General features: G+C 37.9%; 2 protein-coding genes across 3 annotated transcripts in view; both read left to right on the plus strand.

The window, feature by feature from the left end:
* Positions 1–447: 447 nt before the first annotated feature.
* LOC149969007 (uncharacterized) lies at positions 448–4,075 on the plus strand. The gene is made up of 2 exons (XM_090155079.1): positions 448–671; positions 2,184–4,075. Exon 2 carries the CDS (start codon positions 2,211–2,213, stop codon positions 3,933–3,935), a length of 1,725 nt encoding a protein of 574 aa, XP_090011205.1. The 5' UTR covers positions 448–671; positions 2,184–2,210; the 3' UTR covers positions 3,936–4,075.
* A 3,173-nt stretch (positions 4,076–7,248) lies between these two features.
* Positions 7,249–23,565, plus strand: part of LOC149969008 (P-selectin-like) — a 28,208-nt gene continuing 11,891 nt past the window's right edge. The window contains exons 1-3 of one of the 2 annotated variants that reach the window (XM_090155080.1): positions 7,253–7,367; positions 7,425–7,569; positions 13,715–13,810. In XM_090155080.1, coding sequence (XP_090011206.1) covers positions 7,482–7,569; positions 13,715–13,810 — 184 coding nt within the window. In that variant the 5' untranslated portion in view covers positions 7,253–7,367; positions 7,425–7,481. Of the gene's footprint in view, positions 7,368–7,424; positions 7,570–13,714; positions 13,811–23,565 lie in introns of both variants that reach the window. The other variant, XM_090155082.1, reaches the window with a different exon arrangement.

Here is a 23,565-nt window from a genome sequence, read left to right on the forward strand (position 1 = left end):
TACAGGGCGGTAGGCACGCAAGGCTGCCAGATTTCGATAGATCGAAAACGGCCAACTCTCTCAAATGTTTTCGTTTTCAAACGAAAATTTTGCGGCGTAGCTATCGACTAAGACTATAGAGCCAAACAGCGGATAACGTAAGAAGTTCATAAACCAGCTGAATTTTATTTGCTAAGGATGCGATAAATCACAGAGGGTCTGCTTAGTTTAGAAGCTTCTGGTGTTGGTCGCTAAGTGGCTCATATGTAAACTGTAAAAATTTAGTTTCGTAATGAACCATGGGATGGCGCCACGTGCTCCGATCTCGGGCGGCCCCATTATGTTTTACTTTTACTGTTTTATCTCAATTATTTTTAGTGATAAGACGTCTTGTAAACAACCATCTCTTTTCTCTTGACGTCAATAGATAATCTAAAGAAACTGTTAATAATATTGGACAGTAAAACTACGGCGTTGCAAAATGCAGTCTACGCTTTATTTAAAGGTTGAAACAGTTTTATTTGATGAGGTACATGAGTTTTTATTTGTTTAATTTCGCGTTGCATCTTTGACGGGTATGCGTAATTGAGGTAACGTTTTAAAATTAGTTTAATTACAAAGAATTGGTCGCCTACAAGAACATTGGGTGTAGTTAGCAGAGGTCAGACCATTTAGGGAATCTACAGATCAAGGTAAATTATGTCAAAAGTGTATCTTTTTATATTAAAATAAGGGACTGGGTAAACATTTAAACCAACAATATCCTACACTGTGGAGTAAAATCGTACTCTCAACTTTGGTTATTAAAATGTGTGTTGCGCTCAATACTATCTCGAAATCAATGTAATCTGCCGATTTTATATTTTAATTGGTTTTAACTTATTTTATTTGAGTTTGTAATTTAGTGTCTAGCAATAATTACTCGCTCATTGTTTGGAGGTCATTCGTAAATTACGTCACGCTACGTAAGTGCTACGTCACAAATTGTTATTCCATAACGGAACTTAAATTATCTATTATTTTAAGGAAAACTATAAATTTAGTACTCGACTTATAAATAATGCGTCTCCAAATATTGGTGACGTATTTTAGGGGCTGGGGTCTTTGCAATTGTTACTCTTACCAGTCAGAGGGGCTGACGAAAAATTCGTTTTTTTTTTGTGTGACGTAATTTTGGTACATGTTTTTGTTATCTTGTGTCTTTCGAATTTTTACATTTAGTGTTTAAAATTAAAAGTTTCATTTGGTTTATTTCCATTTCTTGTAATGCATTTTTGACTTTATTCCTTAAATTTATCAGTTATTAAAAAATGTTTTATACATTACAAAATTTTAGTGAAACAATATCAAAATACAGTGCAAATAACTGTTGTTTTCGGTTGAAATTTATTAGAAATGGGTGTATCCCAATTGTTATTTGAAATAGGTTGCCTTTAGTAACTTGGCTAGTAATCTATTGAAATGGTCGTATTACAAAACTATGAATAAATTGTCGAAAACAGAAAAAAGCTGGGAAAATGAACAAAAGTCAAACAACGGAATTTATCTTTTTTCAATTGCTCGACAATAAATGTTTATGCATTACAGATACTTGTAATTTAACTTTTCTCCAATTTGTGCAACAGCTGGCAGCGATTTTACATATACAGAATGTGTCATTTTGCGCACATTGACCCGGGGCGAAAATCTTATTAATACGGAAAATGAACATAAGATATGATATAGAGACATATACATTTACAAAATCAAACAACTCTTGCTTAACTCCGTATTATTGTCCTATATTTAACCGTTGTTAGAGAAGTGGTTTGTTTTTGATGAAGAATAAGGCTAGTAGGCGACAAGCAGAGGTTTTTTTGTATTTTGGTCAAGGGTTTTGTCAATCATTTAATCTACGCACGGCGCGTGCAACAGAAAGCGTAAAAATTGTACAGCACTCGGCTATACAAAATTCAGTTTATTTATATCATTTTAATGGTGATGTAAATAGTAATTACTCATCGATAAATATTTTTGAATGGTTGAAATTTTTACTGTAGATGTAGACGACCCATTTACACTTGAATTTACTACTCACTCGAAATTTTAAAATACATCAACTATTTTTATTCTATTTGTTAAATAATCTAAGCGGATTTTTGCCTTTTAGATAGATTTGATTGTTTGGTCTCTCATTTTAACTTTTAAACCTATAATTATTTCAGAATAGAGCTCAATTTCATTAAATAAAGATGATGTTCGCCAAAGTATCGGATTTATGCGACGCAGTGAGGACATATGACGATCAACGACTTGCCGTATTACTCCAAGAAGGAGTCGACGTCAACGGAATTGGTCGATTATCTAAACTATGGTTTAAAATATGGGTAACCCCCTTGTACACGGCGTCATACTGTGGTCGATTAGAAACCGCGAAACTGTTAATTGAAAAGGGCGCCGATGTTAATAAAGCGGTTGAAGACGGACAAACTGCGGTATACGGCGCTGCGGTCAAAGGTTATTTGGAGCTTGTTAGGCTTCTGATGGAGAATGGAGCAGACGTGAATATTGCGGCCAAGGACGGAAGTACTCCTTTGTGGGCAGCAACGCAGGAGGGCCGTTTAGCTGTGGTGAAGTTGTTCATTGAAAATGGTTGTCCGGTGGAGAGTCCCGCTTCCGGGATCACTAATTTCACGCTGTTAAGCGTAGCTGCTGAACAAGGACATTTCGATATTGCGAAGTTTCTCATTGAAAAAGGAGCTGATGTCCAAGCGCGTCTTGGGTTTAACAACTCCCCACTTCACGTCGCGTGCAGATGCGGACGAAAGGACATTGCTCTTCTGTTATTAGATAACGGAGCTGATCTCGAAGCGGTGAATGCCGACCAAGAAACGCCTGTTCATTTTGCTGTCAATCAGTGGCCCTTGGTAGAATTGTTGCTTCAACGCGGAGCGGATTTTGAAGCCCTTAACAAGGATGGTTTGACTGCCTGGGAAAAAGCTGATAAATACGGTTACATACTAACTAAAGATCTAATTTTATCTTGGCGGCAATCGCGAAAGCCTATTTTAAACATATCAAATGGGTCCGAAGAACGTCCAAGTGGAGATTATGTCCAAGACGGAAACGCAATTGCCCTGAAAAGCCTCTCTACCGCAGAAGCCGATATGGAGGCCAAGGAATTGAAAACCAACGACAATAATCTTTTGTCGTACGTTATTGACGCCCGGAAAAGAAAAGTCAGGAAACTCTGTATAAAGTTTCGGAACACTTCCAATTATATTTCGAAAATACAGACAGCCGTCGACAAGGGCGTAAATGACCAGAACCACAGTCTCGAAAAGTTGAAGAGAAAGTACTCCCAGAAATTAAGGAAAAAAGAGAGGGAAGTAGAACACCTTCAGAAAAGAATCAAAGAGATTCAACAAAACAATGGCCAAGAGCGAGAAAATATGCCAGAGGAATTGGCTCTTAAAGTGACTGATCTTGAGGGAATCAAGACGCTTCTAGACGCTCAAATTGAAGAGATGAAAAGAGAACATCAAGATGAGCTGCAACAGGAGCGACAACGGAGTAAGCGCGAATTAGAGAGCCAGCGTGATGTGCTGCTCATGGAGGGAAATCGTCTCATCGAGAAACTGGAATCGCGCATCAAAGAACTGGAAAACGAGAATCGAACTCTCCTGGAGAAACATGTGAACCTGGAGAGCGAAATAGAAAAGTTGGTAGTAGAATACGAAGAAGTCCAAAATATATGCCAGTCTTCTACTAACGTCGATGCTTGCGTGTCTGTGAAGAAAGTGATAACCTTTAAAGGTGCTTCCGGTTTGCTGGAGGGTACCAAAGGGTTGTGGGATAAATTGCACGAAGCCGGAGACGCTACCACAATTAGGATTAACAATAACTACATTCAGTCTTTAGGTCCCGTCAATGGTTCGGTAGTTGGCGATGTTGAAACGATAGTGGCAAACATTTAGGCAGAAAACCAAATATGGCTTTTCTTTTCGAAAAACTATCCTCATAAAGCAAAAAATAAAATAATACTAATGTTGTCTATAAATACGTCTCTTCCTTGATCACGTGAAGTAATATTTAATACTTTCAGTTTTTGATATACACATAGCAAAAATTCTTCATTGCCGATATTTGGGTTATCATAGTTTGACGCCTTAATCAATATCGCCTATATTTAAAATCTGTTATCAAATTTTTAAAGACTTAACCTTAGTTAAATATTCCTGGTGATGGGAATTTCTTCGCATTAAGTTATTTTAAAGACAATATTAAAAAAATAAATAAGGTAGTATTCAAATACTAGTCTCGAAATTGGTTCATATAATTTTTTTCTTCGTTTAAGGGAATTAAATGGGTATTCAAAAGGACTAAATGTTAGAACGTAACTTTTTTATACCTTAACCACCAGGACTGGAAAAGGTTTATTCTTAGGGCTCGTTCCCTTTCAATACCCCAAAAGGTATTGTATTAAACATGAAAGAGTAAAATTGATTAGACCCTTTTAAGTAACCAAATGGTTTGAAATAAATTAAAAGTCCAATTTTGGTAGTTTTATAAACCTTTATTTTTAACAAGTCAATGACACATTGTGTTTTTCGATCAAGTCCATGTTAACTGACCCGAAAGTGATGTCCTCCTGCTCGGTGACTCCCTCAAGGGGTTCTCTCTCCCCCTTCTGTGGTGCCTGGTGGTGGACAATCTAACGCGGAAGCTGAATAGTTGATGTTTCGGTTACGCTGATGATATTGCCATCATTGTCACTAGGAAATTCGCAACGACAGTTAATCCTAGTAAGACGGTCCTGGTCCCATTTACTTGTAAAATGGTCCAGGGATTGTTCAATGGTATTTCCTTTTTTGGAACAAACTTTGGAAATAACTTTGTGTCATCCTTGACAGCAAATTAACATGGAAACCACATCTCGAGTATATTATCAAGAAGGGCAAAATGTTATTTTGGAGGATTAAGAGTACATTCAGTAAATCATGGGGCTTAGTCCCAGAGTTGTTTACTGGCTGTATACTACGATCATCAGACCCATTCTGTCTTACGCAGCTGTGGCCAAGGGTTACTTCATAAAATGTGGTCTGAACTGCGCACTCTGCAAAGGTTAGCCTATATTGGCATTACTGGAGCTATGAGAACCGCCCCAAGTGCTTCTCTAGAACATTCTTCCTCTGCATCTTTTAATAGAGGAAGCTGCTGCTTTTGGTGCCTATAGACTTAACCAAAATGGGTGGTGGAAGGCTAATAATTGGGTAAACAGTCACACCAAACTCTATCATGATATTTCTAGTCATTTACCCGAACTTGAGAGGGGTTCTGACATCTCGGCTGCTAAATTACACTTAAGCAAGCCTTTGAGGTTAACTTCCATAGCCGCACTGATTGGGCTAATATTATCCTCGGTGCCAGAGGTGAGGTGGTCTGGTTTACCGATGGGTCTAAAACTAATTCTGGTACAGGCACGGGGATGTACTGCTTTAATTATAACTATGGTTTTTACGAAAGCCTTTGGGAATACGCTTCCGTTTTCCAAGCAGAAATTTCTGCTATCTGCTTCTGTGCCGACTATTGTCTGGAAAAGAAGCATCGTGGGAAGGTTATCCAAATCTACACGGATAGTCAGTCCGCTCTTAAAACTCTTAACCAGTATAGTATCACTTCTAAACTGGTTCTTAGCTGCTTAGATCTTCTTTCTGATCTTGGGATGCACAATAAAGTTCAACTTTATAGGATACCTGATCATAAAGGGCATCACGGGAACGAAAAGGCTGACGCCTTGGCCCGGGAGGGTGCAAGAGCTGGGTTTAGTGGGCCTGTACCTGCTCTACCCATCCCCCGTTGCCAGCACGCAGCCTGGTCTCCAAGTTTATGTCGGATCGTTAACTCAAGCTTTGGCTTGAGATGGATGGTCAAAGGCAGGCCATGGCGTTTATCCCTGGCCCGTCTAGGCAGAGAGCAAAAGAGCTGCTCTCGCTCTTTAAGACTTATTTAAGGTAGGTAACTGCCAGTGGCAGCCTAAGGGGGGGCGGGGGGCGGTCCGCCCCGGGTACCAGGGCCGCAGGGGGTGCCATCGGAGTAGCTCGAAGGGGGGGGGGGTGCAAATCAGAACGATTAAACTTGAAGAAGACGGACCCGTGAAAACTTCTGCATGGTCCTGGGGGGTGTCATAAAACCCTGCCGCCGCCCCGGGGACCCAGCCTTCCTAAGTCGCCACTGGTAACTGGCCTACTTACAGGCCTTTGCCAACTTAACAGACACCTAAAGCTTATTGGAGTCAGTGATGACCCAATTTGTAGGGCTTGTCTAACTGTGGAGGAAACTGCCTCTCATTCTTTGTAGCCGTGACTATTATGCGGCTCAAAGGTTTGAGCATCTTGGTATGTATCGGTTGTAGACGCATGACTTCTTCAACATCCCGGCCAAATAGATTCTTATTTTTGTGTCGGAAATAGGACTTTTTACCGAAAGTCACAGGTTGGGGGTCGCACAATGGACCTAAGGTCGAAGTGCACGGCTTCCCACCCTTTTCAATAATATACGATCTCAAAACTTACAACATGTTATCAGTAGTCAGTTAAAAAAATCTAGTTGGCTCTAACATGATATGAAACAACAAGGGGATAAATGTAAGCTGTCTAAAAGAACTCGATTGAGTAAAAAATATTTAGTCGGGGGCCTGTTCACAGGTAGCCTCGTTAGTCCAAACGAAGTGCAATTGAGGTTAAACAGGGTTGCCGGGAATATTTCGTGAACCAGCTGTTAATAAAAAATTCCCAGGCACCATCATAGGACCAGCCCATTTAGCGAAGTTCAATGACTTAATTAAAGGCAGCCTGGTTGAAAGCATTGAATGGTGTTGGCAACGCGAAAAAGCTGGCATCTCTCTTCACTCAATAATACCGAAAAGTTTTTAGCGAAAGGCACCAGACAGACTAGAATTTAATAAAAACCCCGTATTTTCTGCCAATATCATTTCACCAATCGAACTTCACCAAGTTAAATATTACGCGGCTTACACGCATAAGTCTTTTAAAAATAATCTAGTTTAACGAAGTAAAAACTGCTTTTAACAATGGAGTTAAAAACTTGCCAGATATTTATGGCCGAATTTATGAGGTTTTATTCATTGTAAGAATGCTAAATAAATTTGACGTCTATAGATAATAAATGAACACTTGTTATACGTGTCGGTGTAGACGTTAGCGCTATATTACTTATGCCTATTTAAATGGATTTTATTCAATTGGTTACTATTCAAGTATTCTTTTAAGTGGAATCTCAAGAATATTCTGTATTTTTTGTATTTGCTCTGCTCGAGCTTGATTCTGAATATTTAATCAACTTCATAATTCGTTTATTTTTCTTCTACTTCTCTTCTAAAAACTGGAGTATGTATGAAATGAACAGATTCAAAATTTTCGAATCATTTCGTTTACGACTTCCAGGTTGCTTAGATCAAATTATTAGCGAGCGTAAAACAGATCTTTAATAACGAATGCGAAATGGGCTCTCTGACAGTGAAAGTTTTGTTGAAGCTTCTTTTCATTTCAACTGTTGTCTGCCACTTGCAATATGAACTCTCAGATGTTGGTAAGTAAGATTTGTTTTTTAAATTTTAAACGAAATGGGCTTTTAGTTCACGTGAGCACTAATCGACGCCACTGAGAAAATACAAAAGGGTGTCCCTCTATTTGCACGAAAGCGTCTTTCTCAAAATGACTGAGTGGAATTTATTTTGGGAAAATTTCGTATTCGTCATCTATGATTCACAAAAACTACTACCTAAACCCATATTAAAAAAATAGTTAAAATTTAATTTAATTTTACTATAATACAAAGAAATAAATTAATAATTTATAATTCATATAATAAATATTTTTAGGATAGTAATAATATTGCAGATATATAGGGATTTTATTTAACTTTCGATAACATGGAATTACTCGAAAGACATCTCTTAAAAACACGGTGACTAGTCAAGTATTTTATAGCTTTGGCTCTCGGCGCCTGCTCGCTTACGAAACTTAATTATAACCAGCATCCTTCATTCTTTTTGCACTTACGGGCGACCGTAAAAACGATAACTCAGTTCTACGCTGCTAAGCTGACGACGCGGACCAATAAAACCAATATAGATAGTATTTTATTTTTAAAATAAATATTTAATATTTATTTGTTAAAATTAAGCTTTAAGTATTGCGAAATACCGGCATTCGGAACATATGAGCGTGAGCAGACGACAGGAAATACAAGATTTAATATAACTTGATCTTGGATGGATAACTTTAAGACGAGATGGATTACACATATGAACCCGGTGATCGGTGAATAAATCAATAAAAGTAGCTAGCTTACCTCTCCTATGGTTGTGCCTTAGGTATTACACTATAGTTAATTTCAATGATTGCCACCAATCTCGTTTCGGAGTCGTTGTTCTTCCTCTGGGCGCGTGCATCGGCGTTCCCCACACGTGCAATTGCGGTGGTCATGGCTAATCTTTGGGAACTCACGGCCTTCGTTGCAAGTAGAATTCCTGTAGGCCAGCTCATCACGGCGTTGTGAGATATTTTTTAAGGGCTATCCCGTGATGCATTTTTAAGAACTGCTTTCCCAGTACAAATGTACCGTTTGACTTGTGCAGAATCTTTAAGTATTTGCACAACATAAATGCAGTCGATTCGTTAAAATACACTCTTAAAAATGAAGAGTTAAAAAAATTGGGTTGTCTCTCTGCAACCCAAATTTGGGTAAATAACAACCCAACATTAATTAATTGTTTTAAATTTGTTAATTTTTATGGGTTGTTTTATTAAACCAAAATTAGGTAAAAAATTTGGGTTGAAATCCATATAGAATCTTTTTAAATCTCATTTGGTTTCAAAATTTTCAACAATGGTTAGCTTATTCCTACCGATTCTCATATTTGTTGAAAAGTGCATTTTTTGTTACTTTAATAATTAAAAATAAAATGTGTTGAAAATACAAAAAAAATGCATAAAAATAATACAACGAAACGGACATATAGAATCTCTCTCGGGGGAGATCGTTATTATTTGTAAATTTCAGAAAAATCGTGAAATGTTTCACGGTTTTAGAAATGTTAGTTTTTGAACGCTACGTGATAGACGAAAAGTTTCAATAAGCAAGTTGTAGACCATACTTGAAAACCTTAAATGGAATTGTTCTGGTGGAAATCAGACATTTCGTCACTGAAATAATTGGTCATGAAAAACAAAGACGCTGGTAGTACCACGTAGCGTTCAAAACCTAACACTTCTAAAGTCGTGAAAAATTTCATGATATTTCTGAAATTTACCAAAAATAACGATCTCCCCCGGGAGCGTTCATACTGAATATTTTAGATATTGAGAAAAATTCCTGGGCCGATCAAATGGTGACACCCTGTATACGAAAAATTAAACGTCCCTCTTAGATATGAAGGTTTTTTCATTTAGAAATTGTAGGAGTAAAAGTTAAATGGAGGGCACACATGGATTATTATTTATCAAGGCAAAAACTGTCTTGAGTTTTCGATCCGCGGGTCTTTGTCTAACGAACTTGAACGAAACCAATTTTCTTATATATATCGTATCGTAAAAAACCTTAAAAGTTATCAATCGTTAAAAAAATGTATTTTAATTTTTAACAATTGATAACTTTGTAGGTTTTTTACGAAACGATATACAGGGTCTTTTTTTTTTGCTCGGAAAAGTGTTTTTTTTTCAAAAACTATTTATAGTACCGATTTCAAATTTGGAAGGTCAATTCTCTATACCGGGGGACATCAGTTTGAGAAATTTGAGCGTTTTCGGTAATGTTTTTCACCAATTTTGAAAAATTATTTTTCGACCACTAGGTGCGAGATAAAAAATTTCTATTATAAAGTTGTAGGCCGTCATCGAAAACCCTTAAAAATTGTTCACTCGACGAAAAACAACTTATTTATCAGTGAAAATTCGAGCTTGAAAAATTTACAAGTTGGTGAAGCCAAATTACGATTGTTTGAAACGATAATTGAAAAGGGAACAAGTCTAATCCAAACGTAGTAGAGTTTTCACACTTGAAAAAATGTACACGTTTGGTTTTTAAATGCAGATATTTTATTCACATAAATTTTTACAAAACATTTTCAATAATATCACCATTGGCTGCAACACAGGTTTGTGCGCGGACAATTAAGTTCTCAAACGCTTTCTCTACCATTTCTGGTGTGACGTCTCGGCAAGCACTGATTATTCGTCTAATGAGTTCCTCCCTAGTTTCAATGGGCGTGGCGTATACCTTTGCTTTAACGAATCCCCAGAGAAAATAATCCAGCGGTGTTAGGTCAGGTGACCTTGCTGGCCAATGCACTGGACCATTTCTCCCTATCCACCTTTCAGGAAACTCGTTGTTGAGGTGCTCAGTTACTTGCCGGGAAAAATGCGGAGGGGCGCCATCTTGCTGAAACCACAACTGACGTCTTTCAGCCAATGGAAGGTCGTCGATTGCGTCACTCAGTTCGTTCTGTAGAAAATGTAAATACCTTTGGCCGTTGAGGTTCGTCGGCAGGAAAAAGGGACCAATCAAACGGTTTCCAACAAGTCCAACCCAAACATTGACCCGTTCAAATTGAACCTGGTGATGATATTCAAAACCCCAATGTGGGTTGATGTCAGACCAAAGATGGCTGTTTTGATGATTAAAGGGCCCATCTCTAGAAAATGACGCTTCGTCGGAGAACAAAACATGGCGCAAAAATTGTCTATCTTCTTGGACAGCATTTAGTAACCAGTTGCTAAATTCATAACGTCTTTGATGGTCTCCGTCAATTAGTCCTTGGTGGAGCGTAGCTCTGTATGGGTGATAGCGATTCTTACGAAGAATTTTCCACACACGATTTGCAGAACAACCCAAATCAGCAGCGGCGTTAGCGCAACTGTGACGAGGATATGCCACAAAGTACGCGAGTACATTGTTCTCGAAGTCTAAATCCGGTTGACCCATACCGCGAAACCTAGGTTGCAAGTGACCAAATTGATTGAAATCGTGAATTGCTCGTCTTACTGTATTTACAGATGGTGCTCCATTTGGATGTCTTTCTGCGAAGATTTCAGTCACTCTTCTAAGGTTTTGCGCTGCTTCTCCATAGTAAATGGCAACTATCTCGGTACGCTCAGCTTCTGAATAACGAGGCATTGTTCGAAATATTATCAAACACTGATAATAATCTCCCAAAGTTTAGGATTGACCTATAGCCTCGTGTTTTTTAAATCCGGTCGTTTTTTTAACCAAAGTTTCAACTGGATTAGGTAATTCGGTTTCAATTATCGTTTCAAACAATCGTAATTTGGCTTCACCAACTTGTAAATTTTTCAAGCTCGAATTTTCACTGATAAATAAATTGTTTTTCGTCGAGTGAACAATTTTTAAGGGTTTTCGATGACGGCCTACAACTTTATAATAGAAATTTTTTATCTCGCACCTAGTGGTCGAAAAATAATTTTTCAAAATTGGTGAAAAACATTACCGAAAACGCTCAAATTTCTCAAACTGATGTCCCCCGGTATAGAGAATTGACCTTCCAAATTTGAAATCGGTACTATAAATAGTTTTTGAAAAAAAACACTTTTCCGAGCAAAAAAAAAAGACCCTGTATATAAGAAAATTGGTTTCTTTCCGTTTAGTTTAACAAAGACCTGCGGGTCGAAAGCTCTAGAGAGTAATTATCTTGAGGAATAGTAATCCATGTGTGGCCTCCGTTGAAATTTTATTCCTGTAATTTCTCCATGGATCCTTTAAATGATTCATTTCTAAGAGGGACATTGATTTGGTCTTATATAGGCACACGAAAATTTTAGGGTCTAAAATTTACCTACCTAGCTGCACGGCAAATCACGCGATTAAATTTCAACCCAAGGCGGGGTAGATTTCAACCCAAGGCGGGGTAGATTTCAACCCAAGGCGGGGTAGATTTCAACCCAAGGCGGGGTAGATTTCAACCCAAGGCGGGGTAGAGTTCAACCCAAGGCGGGGTAGAGTTCAACCCAACGCGGGGTAGAGTTCAACCCAAGGCGGGGTAGAGTTCAACCCAAAATTAAGTTGAATTTTTAACCTTTAATGGGTTGAGTCTAAACAACCCAAATTTTGGGCTGGGTAAATACGGACCCAGGTTTGGGCTGAATTTTAACCCATTTTGAGTTTAAAGCTTGTTTTCCGCTAGCGCGCGTCATAATGTTATTTTCTTTACGCGCGTAAAAACGTTTGAACGTTTCAAAGCTGAGAAACGCGTCGTTGCGCGCGCCAGTGAAAAACAAGCTTTAAGCCCCATTTTCATGCTCGCTGGTAGCGGGTAAAATCGACAAAATCCGCTTCAGCTATACACTTTATCACTTTCCGCGTCGATCTGTTTCAAACAGATATTTTAGCTTTATTTTCACGCTTGCGAGTGGCGGAAGCAAATTTTGACGAGTTTTATCCACTACCAGCGAGCATGAAAATGGGGCTTAAGGCACCCGTTGCGTTTTTGCTGACGCGCTTACCCCCTGGTAGAGATGAGTCGGGCTTTTTATGCCCGACCCGGCCCGAACCCGCTTCGGGCCGGGTCAGGCAGAAATAAATTTAACTTTTACCAGTCGGGTCTGGTCAGGCAAATTTAATTTTTGAAAATTTCGGGTCGGCCTTATTTTCAATCGGGTCCGGGTCGGGCCGGGTTTTTTTTATTTTAAAATTAAATGGACCGGGTCGGGCCGGGAAAATTTTCAAAAGGGCCGGGCTTTTTAAAAGCCCGGCCCGACCCGACCCTTACCCGCGACTGCGTACTGCGTGTGAAATGTTTCGGCCCCTCGGGTGTTGTACGAAGAGAGATTGGGAGAGAGATAGACGTAATGAGTTCTGCGAGCATCGCGACTAGCGTCTATTGACTATCATTTCAAGGTCGTCTCAGTCGTCCGATTCGCCTAAACTTCTCTTACGTTTCGTTTTGGTTTTACTTTCGATTTCAACGATTGACGAACGTGTATTTTCCAGCACGAGACTGACACTTGGTCCTCAAAGAACGAATTGTTTAAATAAATAAATGCCTCTTGTTATATTTGGTATAATAAAATAAAAAAAGCATCATGCTATGGGTTGCGGCGGTTCTTCGGTTCCAACATCAGCAGCAAGCATTCACGAATAAGATGACTAGAACCAGAGGTATTAGAACATTGAAGATTTAAATGGAGCAGAATAAGGGAATAACCCAGGGTTTATTTACATCTTATTAAAACTATATATATATATATATATATATATATCTCGGAGTAACAAACGCAACAATACAGTGGTGAGAAATGAAGTATACTAAGTACGAAATCGGCTTTCTTCAACAAAAGCATTCCTTGCTTGGTTTAAGAATATTCCCTAATCGTGGATCTAATAAATTAAATTGCTAAGATTGAGTTCTTATTAACATTAAAACTGCCTGATGTAACAATTTTATCACTTGAAATGCTATATTCTTTAGTATTTTATTTACCACCGCCTAATATATTTTCTCTAAAAATTTTATATTCTTTAAAATTTTATACTATAAATTTTATCAGTTAAATGTTTAATCCCCTCTTGGTGGCGTAAGCATTTGCATAAATAACGCATTTTCAAATGTTTTGTTGGGAAATTGCTAACGTCGATCAATAGCTACTTTCAAATTATAAGTCTTACGTACGAGTGTACTTACCTGATGCTGTAATAATAAAAATAAAAATTTTCTTAGATTGCAAACATGAAAGAGCAAACTTTTGTGGTTACGACTGTTACTGCCCGAAAACAGGATATCCAACTTGCAAATGCAACGCACCTAGAGGAGGCCGTAAGTGACGTACTAACATTAATATATCCCGTGAAATGATATTGTTTAAAATTTCAATCTATACCAAATCCGATGCTTGGTTTCCAATGAATCGTTTATTAGGTTTTGACAGGCACAAATGTTTTGGCCAACGAAAAGAAAATTAAGCTACCGTTTTTAAATTATAAGTTACCACGCTCAATCGACTCTTTAGCTCACCAAAAAAACAAATGGTAGTTAAGTTTAAATTACAGGTTAAAATTAAGACGATTATGAACGATTATCGTTCTAATGTTACTCAAAAAAGACCAAAAAATAGTAAAACACTCTTAGCACGTAAAGATAAGTTGGTGAACGTGGACGCTTTGACCGCGGCGTAAAAATAATAACAATCAGCTAGGCTAATACCCAAGACACCACCATAGGCCTAAGTCATCAAGCGACTTTTGAAGCCTTTAATTCAGGTGGCCGGGTTACAATGCGTAGGAGGGTGTTGGCGAGCCCTGCATGCCACGCGATCGAGCCAACAGCTCCCTACACTAATTATTACCGTTAACCTCAACAAGTTTTTATGGAAGGGGAAACCGAAGAGCTCATGGGAAAGCCCCTTAAACCAGTATAAGTATTCATTTCTCAGTGTTTTTATAAATGAATAAAAAAATCAGCACCATAGGCCTAAATAATCAAGCTACTTTTAAAGTCATTAATTCAGGTGGCCGGGTTACAATGGTAAGGAGGGTGGTGGAAAGCACTTCATGCCACGCGAGCCAACCGCTCCCTACACTCACGATTACCGTTAACCTCAACCAGTTTTTTTATGGAAGGGGAAACCGAAGAGCTCAGTTGAAAACCCCTTAAATAAGAGGGGAGAGAACATGCAAACTCAACGCAGAAGGGGTTGTTCCGAGTTTTCACCCAGTTCCATAAGCTGGGATCGAACCCGGCTCCTCTTGCTGCGAGGTGAAAGTGCTAACCACTCCACCACCGCTGGCCCATGGCACGGGTGGGTTTCACTTTTTTGGGTTAAAACCTTTAGTGCCTGATTAAAAAAGAATTTGTTTCTTGCAGGGCCTGGTTGGGGCGCGCCGCACGGTTGACGAGAAATAACTTTACAAATAAAGGGTCCACAAAAATAAAATCCAAAACGAAAAAAACCCTAAAATTCCAGTAGGGTACAAATCCACCAAAAATATGTTACGGTAACAAAATTGGTATGGTGGTTTAAATTATAAGTAAACTTTATTATGTTAATTCAACGAAATGATCATTATTTATTGAATTAAAATTGTGTGTCTATCGGTGATGGTAATGTCAGGTTTATAGGCCAATCCAATGGATAGTGCCCGCTTTTAGCGAAATGGCATTTGTGAAAACTTATCTAGTTTAACCCCAAATTACGAATTTTCGGCTAGAGTATTGTTGACGCGTTTCGATTTTAGGTTTTGCTTAAATTCCGGTTCAACTAACAAGGAAGTCCTGGTTAAATTGCCCACAATGAAATGAGTAAGCTACCGATACATAATTAAATCATTTGGGAATATAAAGACACACATATTGGTAGGCATCATATGTTAAAAATTCTAATTAATCATAAAAAATTAAAATTTTGTATCATGGTAAAAAGTGCTCCAATGTGTATCCGGCTCCAGATCCACACGGATAAGACCGGCTCCTGGAGCCGGCGCCATCGCAATTTTCCTAATATTTTTTTAAAACAATTTAACAACGTTCGAGTTTTTACCTCTACAAGGGGACTTTGTACCCTAAGAGGGGTTATACAACCACCGTGTCTGTCTGTCTGTCTGTCAGGCCTGCGAACGCGTTCGCATTTTCGGGGCAAAGGGTAATCACTGCGTACCCAGTTTCTTAGAATCAGGGAAAAGGTTTTTCCAAAAGCGCCCTCTTTTTGTCATTGGGTGTAGTATAATTTTTTAGCCGGCCGGGATTCAAACCTGAGCCCTCTTGAACGGAAGGTGACCGTTCTGCCGCAGAACCACGGATACAGCTACGCTTCACTGAAAATTAAAAACTCTTCCGAGGAGAGGTATATTTTGGCTTGCCAATTTGTTGATTATTAATTCGGCCAGGCATCCAAACTTTAAATTTGAAATTATCATAACGGTGAGGAATTTCGAAATCTAAATTTTTTTAATTTTCCTTTTTCTCGAGTTCAGTTTCACTCCGGAATTTCGGTATATAGATACTTTAGCTTTTATTTTCGGTTTAACTCAAGGCTGGTATAAGAACTAAAGCGCTTTAAGATAGGATCGTGTCAGATTGGAGGCGAGGTGAAGAAACGAAACAAGACTTCGCGTAATGTAGCATTGCTTATAGGAAGTGCGCAGGCGCCAAAAAAATAAAACAAGATTCTAGTCACAGGGCTGCCACCGTATTTGTAAAGCAATATCCTTTGGCTAATGGCTTTACATAAATAAAATAAAGGGCACGACGTTATCTTATTTTCTTAAACCAAAAATATTTTTTTATTAAATAGCTCTACTTTAATAATTGTATTTTTTTTAAAATGCACTTAATATTCTGCACTTTTAATCCAATTACTATTTTTGGTGATACCTTTTCATACGGCGGTGTACGTGATTAGTTTGGGTCTAAAAGAACATTCTTAAAACCACGGGCATTAGCTTCATTTTCAAATTATTTAAAATTTTAGGTTCTATTTAAACTCCGGGTATTTTTCGAAGTTTTCTCCAAATCAGAAGTCCAGTTTTATTGCAGGCCTCGATCTTACATCCCTAATTTTCCTTAAAACCTAAACAACAAATATGATTATCAAAACCATATCCAAGGAAAACTTTATTTATCTATTTATAAGACCTAATGAATATTAGGATTTTTAGAAGTTGAACATTTATCGTGATTAATTCAAGTCTTTTATATTGTTAGCTACGATAGATGGCGATACCTTCCTTATAAACAAATGGCCCGGATTTTGAAAAAAGATATTCCTACAATGAAAGAAAACAGTTTACTTAAAGGCTCGGAAAGTTCCGAGAAATTTCGTAAATTTGTTAAACCAAGTCTAATAGACCAGATGAAAGGAAATTAATAATCTCAGGTTATTCCAAATAAAAAAGATTAGATTTTGTCTTCAGTGTACATTTTCTATGTGTTTACCCCTGTTTACTTAGTAAAAAGGACGTGAATCTATTCCCGTAAGTTTCTCGGTAAAGTGATATATACCATGTACTGAAATTTACCCGGAGCAGGTTTTGGCTCCAGCTCCAATAAATCACTTGAGACGAATTGTTGATCATGCTCTGGCTCCGACCAGTAGCCCCGCCAGTGATTTTATGCACGTAGGCCCAGCCTGAATTAGAGGCCCCATCTATAATGTTTATTTAAAAAATTCCCGAGTTTCAAGGATTTTTTTATTTAAATGTTTTAAATTTTGACATGATTTCTATTTTCCCATTGAATTTTTTAAAATCATTTTAATCAAGGAATGACACTCTTCGATTAGTTTTTTTTCCAAATTCGTCGACTAATAACTTTGGGTTTTCTTTTAAACAATTCGACAAATCACGATTTATCGACAGTGTAGCCAGATTTGAAAGCCTAAATTCTCCCTTCGTTGTCCGTAGAAGTGTTTCAATTCTTTTGAGTGAACTGAAACTTCTTTCTGAGATTGTATTTGCCACAGGAATGCAAGAAACAATTTTGTAGTATTTCACTAGGTTGGGGAACCCATCTGCCATTTTAATTAAATAGTGGAAGCAGTCGTTTACGCTGGTAAATTTCTTGGGGATAATTAAATTTCTGGCTATTTTAATTGGGCTTTTTAACGAATTCAGGTCGAATTGAAACCAATTATAAGTGTTACAATGGGTTACGATATCCTTTTCGTTAAGAAAGTTTTCCGAGTTAGGGTCAGACGCCATTATACCTTTGAATAAGCCAGAGTTTTCCAATAGTCGAATTTTCATTTCTGAAATAAATTTATCAACTAATTCGAAATAGGTGGACCTCAACTGATCAATCAGGGTTTTTGCTTCCGTTTCCCTGCTACCCGTTGTACTCGTTACCACACTATGTTTTAATCTCATGTTAGGGATTATTTTACGTTTCCGTAAAGCTATCGGTTCGCTGTTACGATCAGGTATTGCAATAAAAGCAGATTCTGCGATTTTAGTAGCTTCTACCCAAATTAAATCAAAACGTTGCAAGTTCCTACATTCTTCTAAGGTCTTAACGGTAGCTTGGCAAATGGCAACGGCTTCCGTTAAAATAACTTTCGAACTTTGCAAGTATTCCGACAGGGAATTCGTTACGCCTAATACTTCGTCTAGTGCGACAATTAATATTAAGTTGTTAAAGTTATGTAATTGGGATATATACCCACGACACTCAGCAGCTTCCTCTGGTTTTCCGTTTTCAATTAGATTATCTAAGGTTAAAACTACGGAATCGAGTCTATTTTTAAAATAACTAACACCTTTTTTTTACTCCACCACCGAGTGTCGCAGCTTTGTGGCATTTTAAGTATCTCATAGCCCAGATCTTTTTGGGAGTTTTTAAAATATTCGCTTCTAATAACCGAATTGCTTTGAAAATTGTATATGGCCTGAACCAAACCAAGTAGTTCCCTAACTGCCAATATTTTGGAGCAACAGTCAACTAAAACTAAATTTAAGCGGTGCGCGTAGCAATACACGTACGGACAATGTCCACCTACTGCCTCTTCTACTTTCACCCTCACTCCTTTTACGTGTCCGCTCATTCCGCTTGCCCCGTCATATGTCTGTCCAACGCAATTCTCCAGTTTTAAACCACCCTCTGTCAAAAGATTTACAATTGCCAAGCTGATATTCTCAGAATCGAACTTATGTAAATCAGTGAAACCTAGAAATCTTTCTACGACACCTATTTCTATTCTAGTAAATCGAATACAAACGCTTAGCTGCTCCACCCCTGCATTGTCTCGGGTTTCATCGGCAATTACACCGGATTCGATGACCTCTTCGACAATCATTTTCCTTACTAAATTTGCACAAATGTCAATTATTTCATTTTGTACAGTGCTGTGAATTTATTTTGCATTATTGGGCATACTCTCGCATTTGGCTTTCAAATCTGGACATTTTCTTTTCAGAAGTTCTAAAATTTCAATAAAAGTTCCTCTGTTTCCAATTTTATCGGCAGATGTATTCCCCTGAAGTGCTAAATCTTGTTGAGAACATAAAATTATGACTTCCACGTGTGCAGATAATACCTCTCTATTTCTAATTACGTCAAGTCTATGGTGGCCATTAACTTGACACGCTATTGATCCACGAGATTTTAATTCAGTGTAGTCTAAATACATTCTATAGGCTAGTTGGTGGGAAGATTTATTCGAAGTGAAATGTTCTTCGAATTTTTTCGCCATATTTTTCCAATCCGAAAATCCGTTCACAAATCCAGTATTTCTATTGCCTAGAAAATGACGGCAACAAAAGCAGTAAACTGCATTTTGTGCAACTGAATACTCAAGCATTCGATATTTGTCGTACCAAGAAGAAATGAAACCCATTAAATTTTTAGGAAAAGGATTGAGTTTAGGCTGAACTTAAAGGCAATCTTTATCTAAACTAATATCCAATTCGTGTAAGCGCACTTCTGTTAAATTAGTTAAATCTTGCACATCGGCAGATATAGTAGGGTTTCTAATAATCTCGGCTTCATTACTTAGTGCAATGTCTAAAGCAGAACTAAAGTTTGGAAGAACCTCAGAAATATTACCACCTTCGAATTCTAAACCCTCTTTATTTCCCAAGCTTTCCCCGGGACTATCATTATAACTCTTGCCTGACGATTTCCAAAAACGTTCCATTGCGCCTTTCTGACTACTAACAACACCATCTGGGGCCCAAAAACGCCAGAAGCGCAAGACTCTTGCGCTTCTGGCGTTTTTGGGCCCCAGATAAAACCTTTCGGGTGCTCATATTTTAAAACTTAATTAAAAACCTATTCTAAATGAAGCTTGTAATAGCTTAGTAGTCTCGAAAAGACTGTTTGGATAAAGCAGAGCTATAGTATATGTAAATATAATAGCTAGTTAGGTTTCAAAAAGGCAGTGGGAAAATGAGCTATAAATAGCAAATTAGCCTTGAACAGTGGCGTCGCTAGGGTGTTTTAGGCGGCGCTTGAGCCACCTTAAAAAATTCTGAAGCGCCACCTAAAATTTCCGAAAAGTGCCTCCTAAAATTCAGAATCTTTCCAATTCACTTGGCGAAAAGTTTCTTCAAAATAAAAATGGGCATCAAAAATTTTATTTTTCCTAGTCAGCCTCAACGTTTCAGCTTTATAAAGCTTTTAGGGAGTCCCATATCACTCAAAGAGACGCCCCTGACCAGTGCTTATGGCTAAAGCGCCACCAGTTTTGAAATCCTGGTGACGCCACTGGCCTTGAAAAAGGCTGTTTGGAAAATTAAGCTACAAATAGCTTATTAGCCTTGACAAAGGCTGTTTGGAAAATTAAGCTACACTAGCTTATTAGCCTTGAAAAAGTCTGTTTAGAAAATTAAGCTACAATAGCTTATTAGCCTTGAAAAAGGCTGTTTGGAAAATTAAGCTACAATAGCTTATTAGCCTTGACAAAGGCTGTTTGGAAAATTAAGCTACACTAGCTTATTAGCCTTGAAAAAGGCTGTTTGGAAAATTAAGCTACAACAGCTTATTAGCCTTGAAAAAGGCTGTTTGGAAAATTAAGCTACAATAGCTTATTAGCCTTGAAAAAGGCTGTTTGGAAAATTAAGCTACACTAGCTTATTAGCCTTGAAAAAGGCTGTTTGGAAAATTAAGCTACAATAGCTTATTAGCCTTGAAAAAGGCTGTTTGGAAAATTAAGCTACAATAGCTTATAAGCCTTGAAAAAGGCTGTTTGTAAAACTAAGCTACAAATAGCTTATTAGCCTTGAAAAAGGCTGTTTGGAAAATTAAGCTAGAATAGCTTATTAGCCTTGAAAAATCAACTATTAAATCTAGTTAAATTCTGGCCAAAAGAAACTCGAAATTGAGGACTATCTTGCTCATGAGAAGAAAACGAAATGACGATTGACGAAACGCGAGGCCCTAATCACTGACGGACCCCGTTCGATGGTCACTGAAATCACGTGACTTCGCAAAAGAGGGAAAAATCGGAAACCCAAATTCCTCAATATTTGAAAGAATAACCCCTTCCTATCAAAGCAATAGGTTTGGGCTTTACCTCTGCTGGGACGAGAAAGAGAGAAATCCAGTTTTGGCAATCCCCCCTCCGGTCCTCTTCACTGACGTTGTCAAATTCCAAGAAACTAAATGTCTTTGTTGTGTGTATTGTAGCTGCTCACTGACACCGAGGCAAACAGACAGGTGTCCCTGCACTTTGCGGCCTAGCATGACGTATTTCCCCCTCCCGGCGTCACCATCTCTTATCAGTCAATTCAAAAGAAAAAGTTTTTTCAAGGGGAAAATCTATAATCACGGACAGCGTTGCCAGCCGTACTCTAATTATAGTACATTTCGATAAAATTAACTTTCGATTTTCTTCGTTGCCAATTTGTTATATTACTCTCAGTAGGCTTAAAATGGAAAAATCAAATCTTATTTTACAAACTAGTAATTAAAAATATTGAGGGTTATAATGGTATGTTCCCATTTAACCCAATTTTACCTTCTCCTAAAGTTATCAGTTCTCCCAAAAACATGGTGTCCCATTTGTCCCAATTCCATTTCTCCGAACCGGAGTTCATTTAACCCAAAAATATGTATTCCCATTTTTCCCAACGATCAAGTTTCCGAAAAAAATTGATTCCCATTTCTCCCAACGATCAATATTCCCAAAAATATGGATTCCCCTTTCTCCCAATCATTATTTGGAATCGGTAAACAAAGTAAGTTTACCGTTTTGTGAATATGTGAATTGACTTGGCGTTAGGTTAGGTTAGGTTAGGTTAGGTTAGGTTAGGTTAGATTAGGTTAGGATCCAAAACCCCAGAAGAATATTAAAATAAAACTTAGATTCATGTTTATACCAAGTGTAATTTTGGGACAAATGGGATTTGGGATAACTATCTTGGGACAAATGGGATTTGGGATAACTATTTTGGGACAAATGGGATTTGGGATAACTATTTTGGGACAAATGGGATTTGGGATAACTATTTTGGGACAAATGGGATTGGGACAAATAGGATTGGGAGAAATGGGATTGGGAGAAATTGGAATTGGGAGAACTGTTTTGGGCGAAATGGAGGTAAACCGTTATAATAGGCACCGTTTCAAAAATTTAAAGGCCCCCAAAGTAGGCCTACACTTTTTCAACGTAGGCACGTGCCTACTTGTGCCTATTGCTGGCGGGGAGCCTGGCTCCGACCATTTTTGGAGCCAAATTGGCTTCGGAGAAAATACTCACCAACAGATCAAAATATATTCGCTCTGATTTAGTGATATAAAGGGTGTTTCCAAATTCTTGGAACGCCTACGGGTTGTAGAGGCCTCATCGTGGTGTTGGCAAATACGCTTCATTCATAGCGAACATCACAATAAACCTTTGTTTAATAGTTAGCTCGCGTGCCTACTGTTAAAATTTAATATAGGTGTTTTAAAATTAATAGTTTGTGCTCTGGCTTTTTATAAAGATTAAGGTTTAGTTTTGGTATTTACGTTTGAATCGCTTAGACCAGAGATCTCTCTTACTGGCGGGAAAATGCCCATGGGATCCGGATAAGAGATGGCGCCACCGGTAACGGCAGCTACTAGCGCGTGTGTCAACACGGGCGGAGGAAGACGTAAAAACTAACCAGTTTGCATTTGATATTTTGACAATTTATTTAATTTGTAAAATTGTTTAAATATGCCTAGATCGTTTTGCTAAGACTGAAATTGTTCCGCGAATAAAAAACAAAACTCTCGATTTTATTTTTTCAAGTTTCTAAAGGATAAAGATCGGTGAATACTCGTTTTTATTATTATTATTATTTCTTTACTAACTTTATTCCTTAACATTTGTATTCCCATTTTGCAGCTGGAAAATGTTAAAATCGATAAACTTAAAAATAAAACAACAGAATACGTACATGTTAATCATATAATTGATTCTATTTAATTCATTAATGAATGTTTTATGAAACTTATTTATTTCTGCAATGGAAGGTGGGGCGGTGGAGTGGTTAGCGTTTTCACCTCGCAGTAAGAGGAGCTGAGTTCCATCCCAACTTGTGGCACTGGATGAAAACTTGGAAAGTTTGCAAGTTCTGTCCCCATTGGTTTGATGGGTTTTTCCCCGAGTTCTTCAGTTTCCTCTTTCCAGAAAATTTTTTCGAGGTTAACGGTAATAGTTAGTGTTGGGAGCTGTTGGCTCACGTGGCATGAAGGGCTGGCCAACACCCTCCTACGCATTGTAATGCCTTGTTCACACTACGCGCTTTTGGTGAATTGACCTGCGGCTCGATTCTGAGATTATCGATAAGGAAGTTAACGGGAGGAAATTCCAAGGCTCTCGTTAGGAAAATTGTCGTCAGAAGAAACCTAAAATTGTCGTGAATTCTAACGACGCAAAAAAAGTTGTTGTTAGAGCCATGGGCGAAATTTTTTTTAAAGATGGCGATATTTTCGAGACATTAAATTTGAGATTTACCAAAGGAAATTGAAAATAATCGTGATTTATAACTTCAAAAAGTAATACGATATCAAGCTCAAGCATTGGAATAAGATGAGTATAGATTTAAGCGTTTATTTACGGTAAAAAAGAACTCTTGTATACTCATTGTGATAGGCTTGGTGAGAGTTTATCAAAA

Source organism: Leiobunum rupestre, chromosome 1 (genome assembly GCF_980474605.1).
Source record: "Leiobunum rupestre chromosome 1, qqLeiRupe1.1.hap1, whole genome shotgun sequence".
Classification (NCBI taxonomy): Eukaryota; Metazoa; Arthropoda; class Arachnida; order Opiliones; family Sclerosomatidae; genus Leiobunum; species Leiobunum rupestre.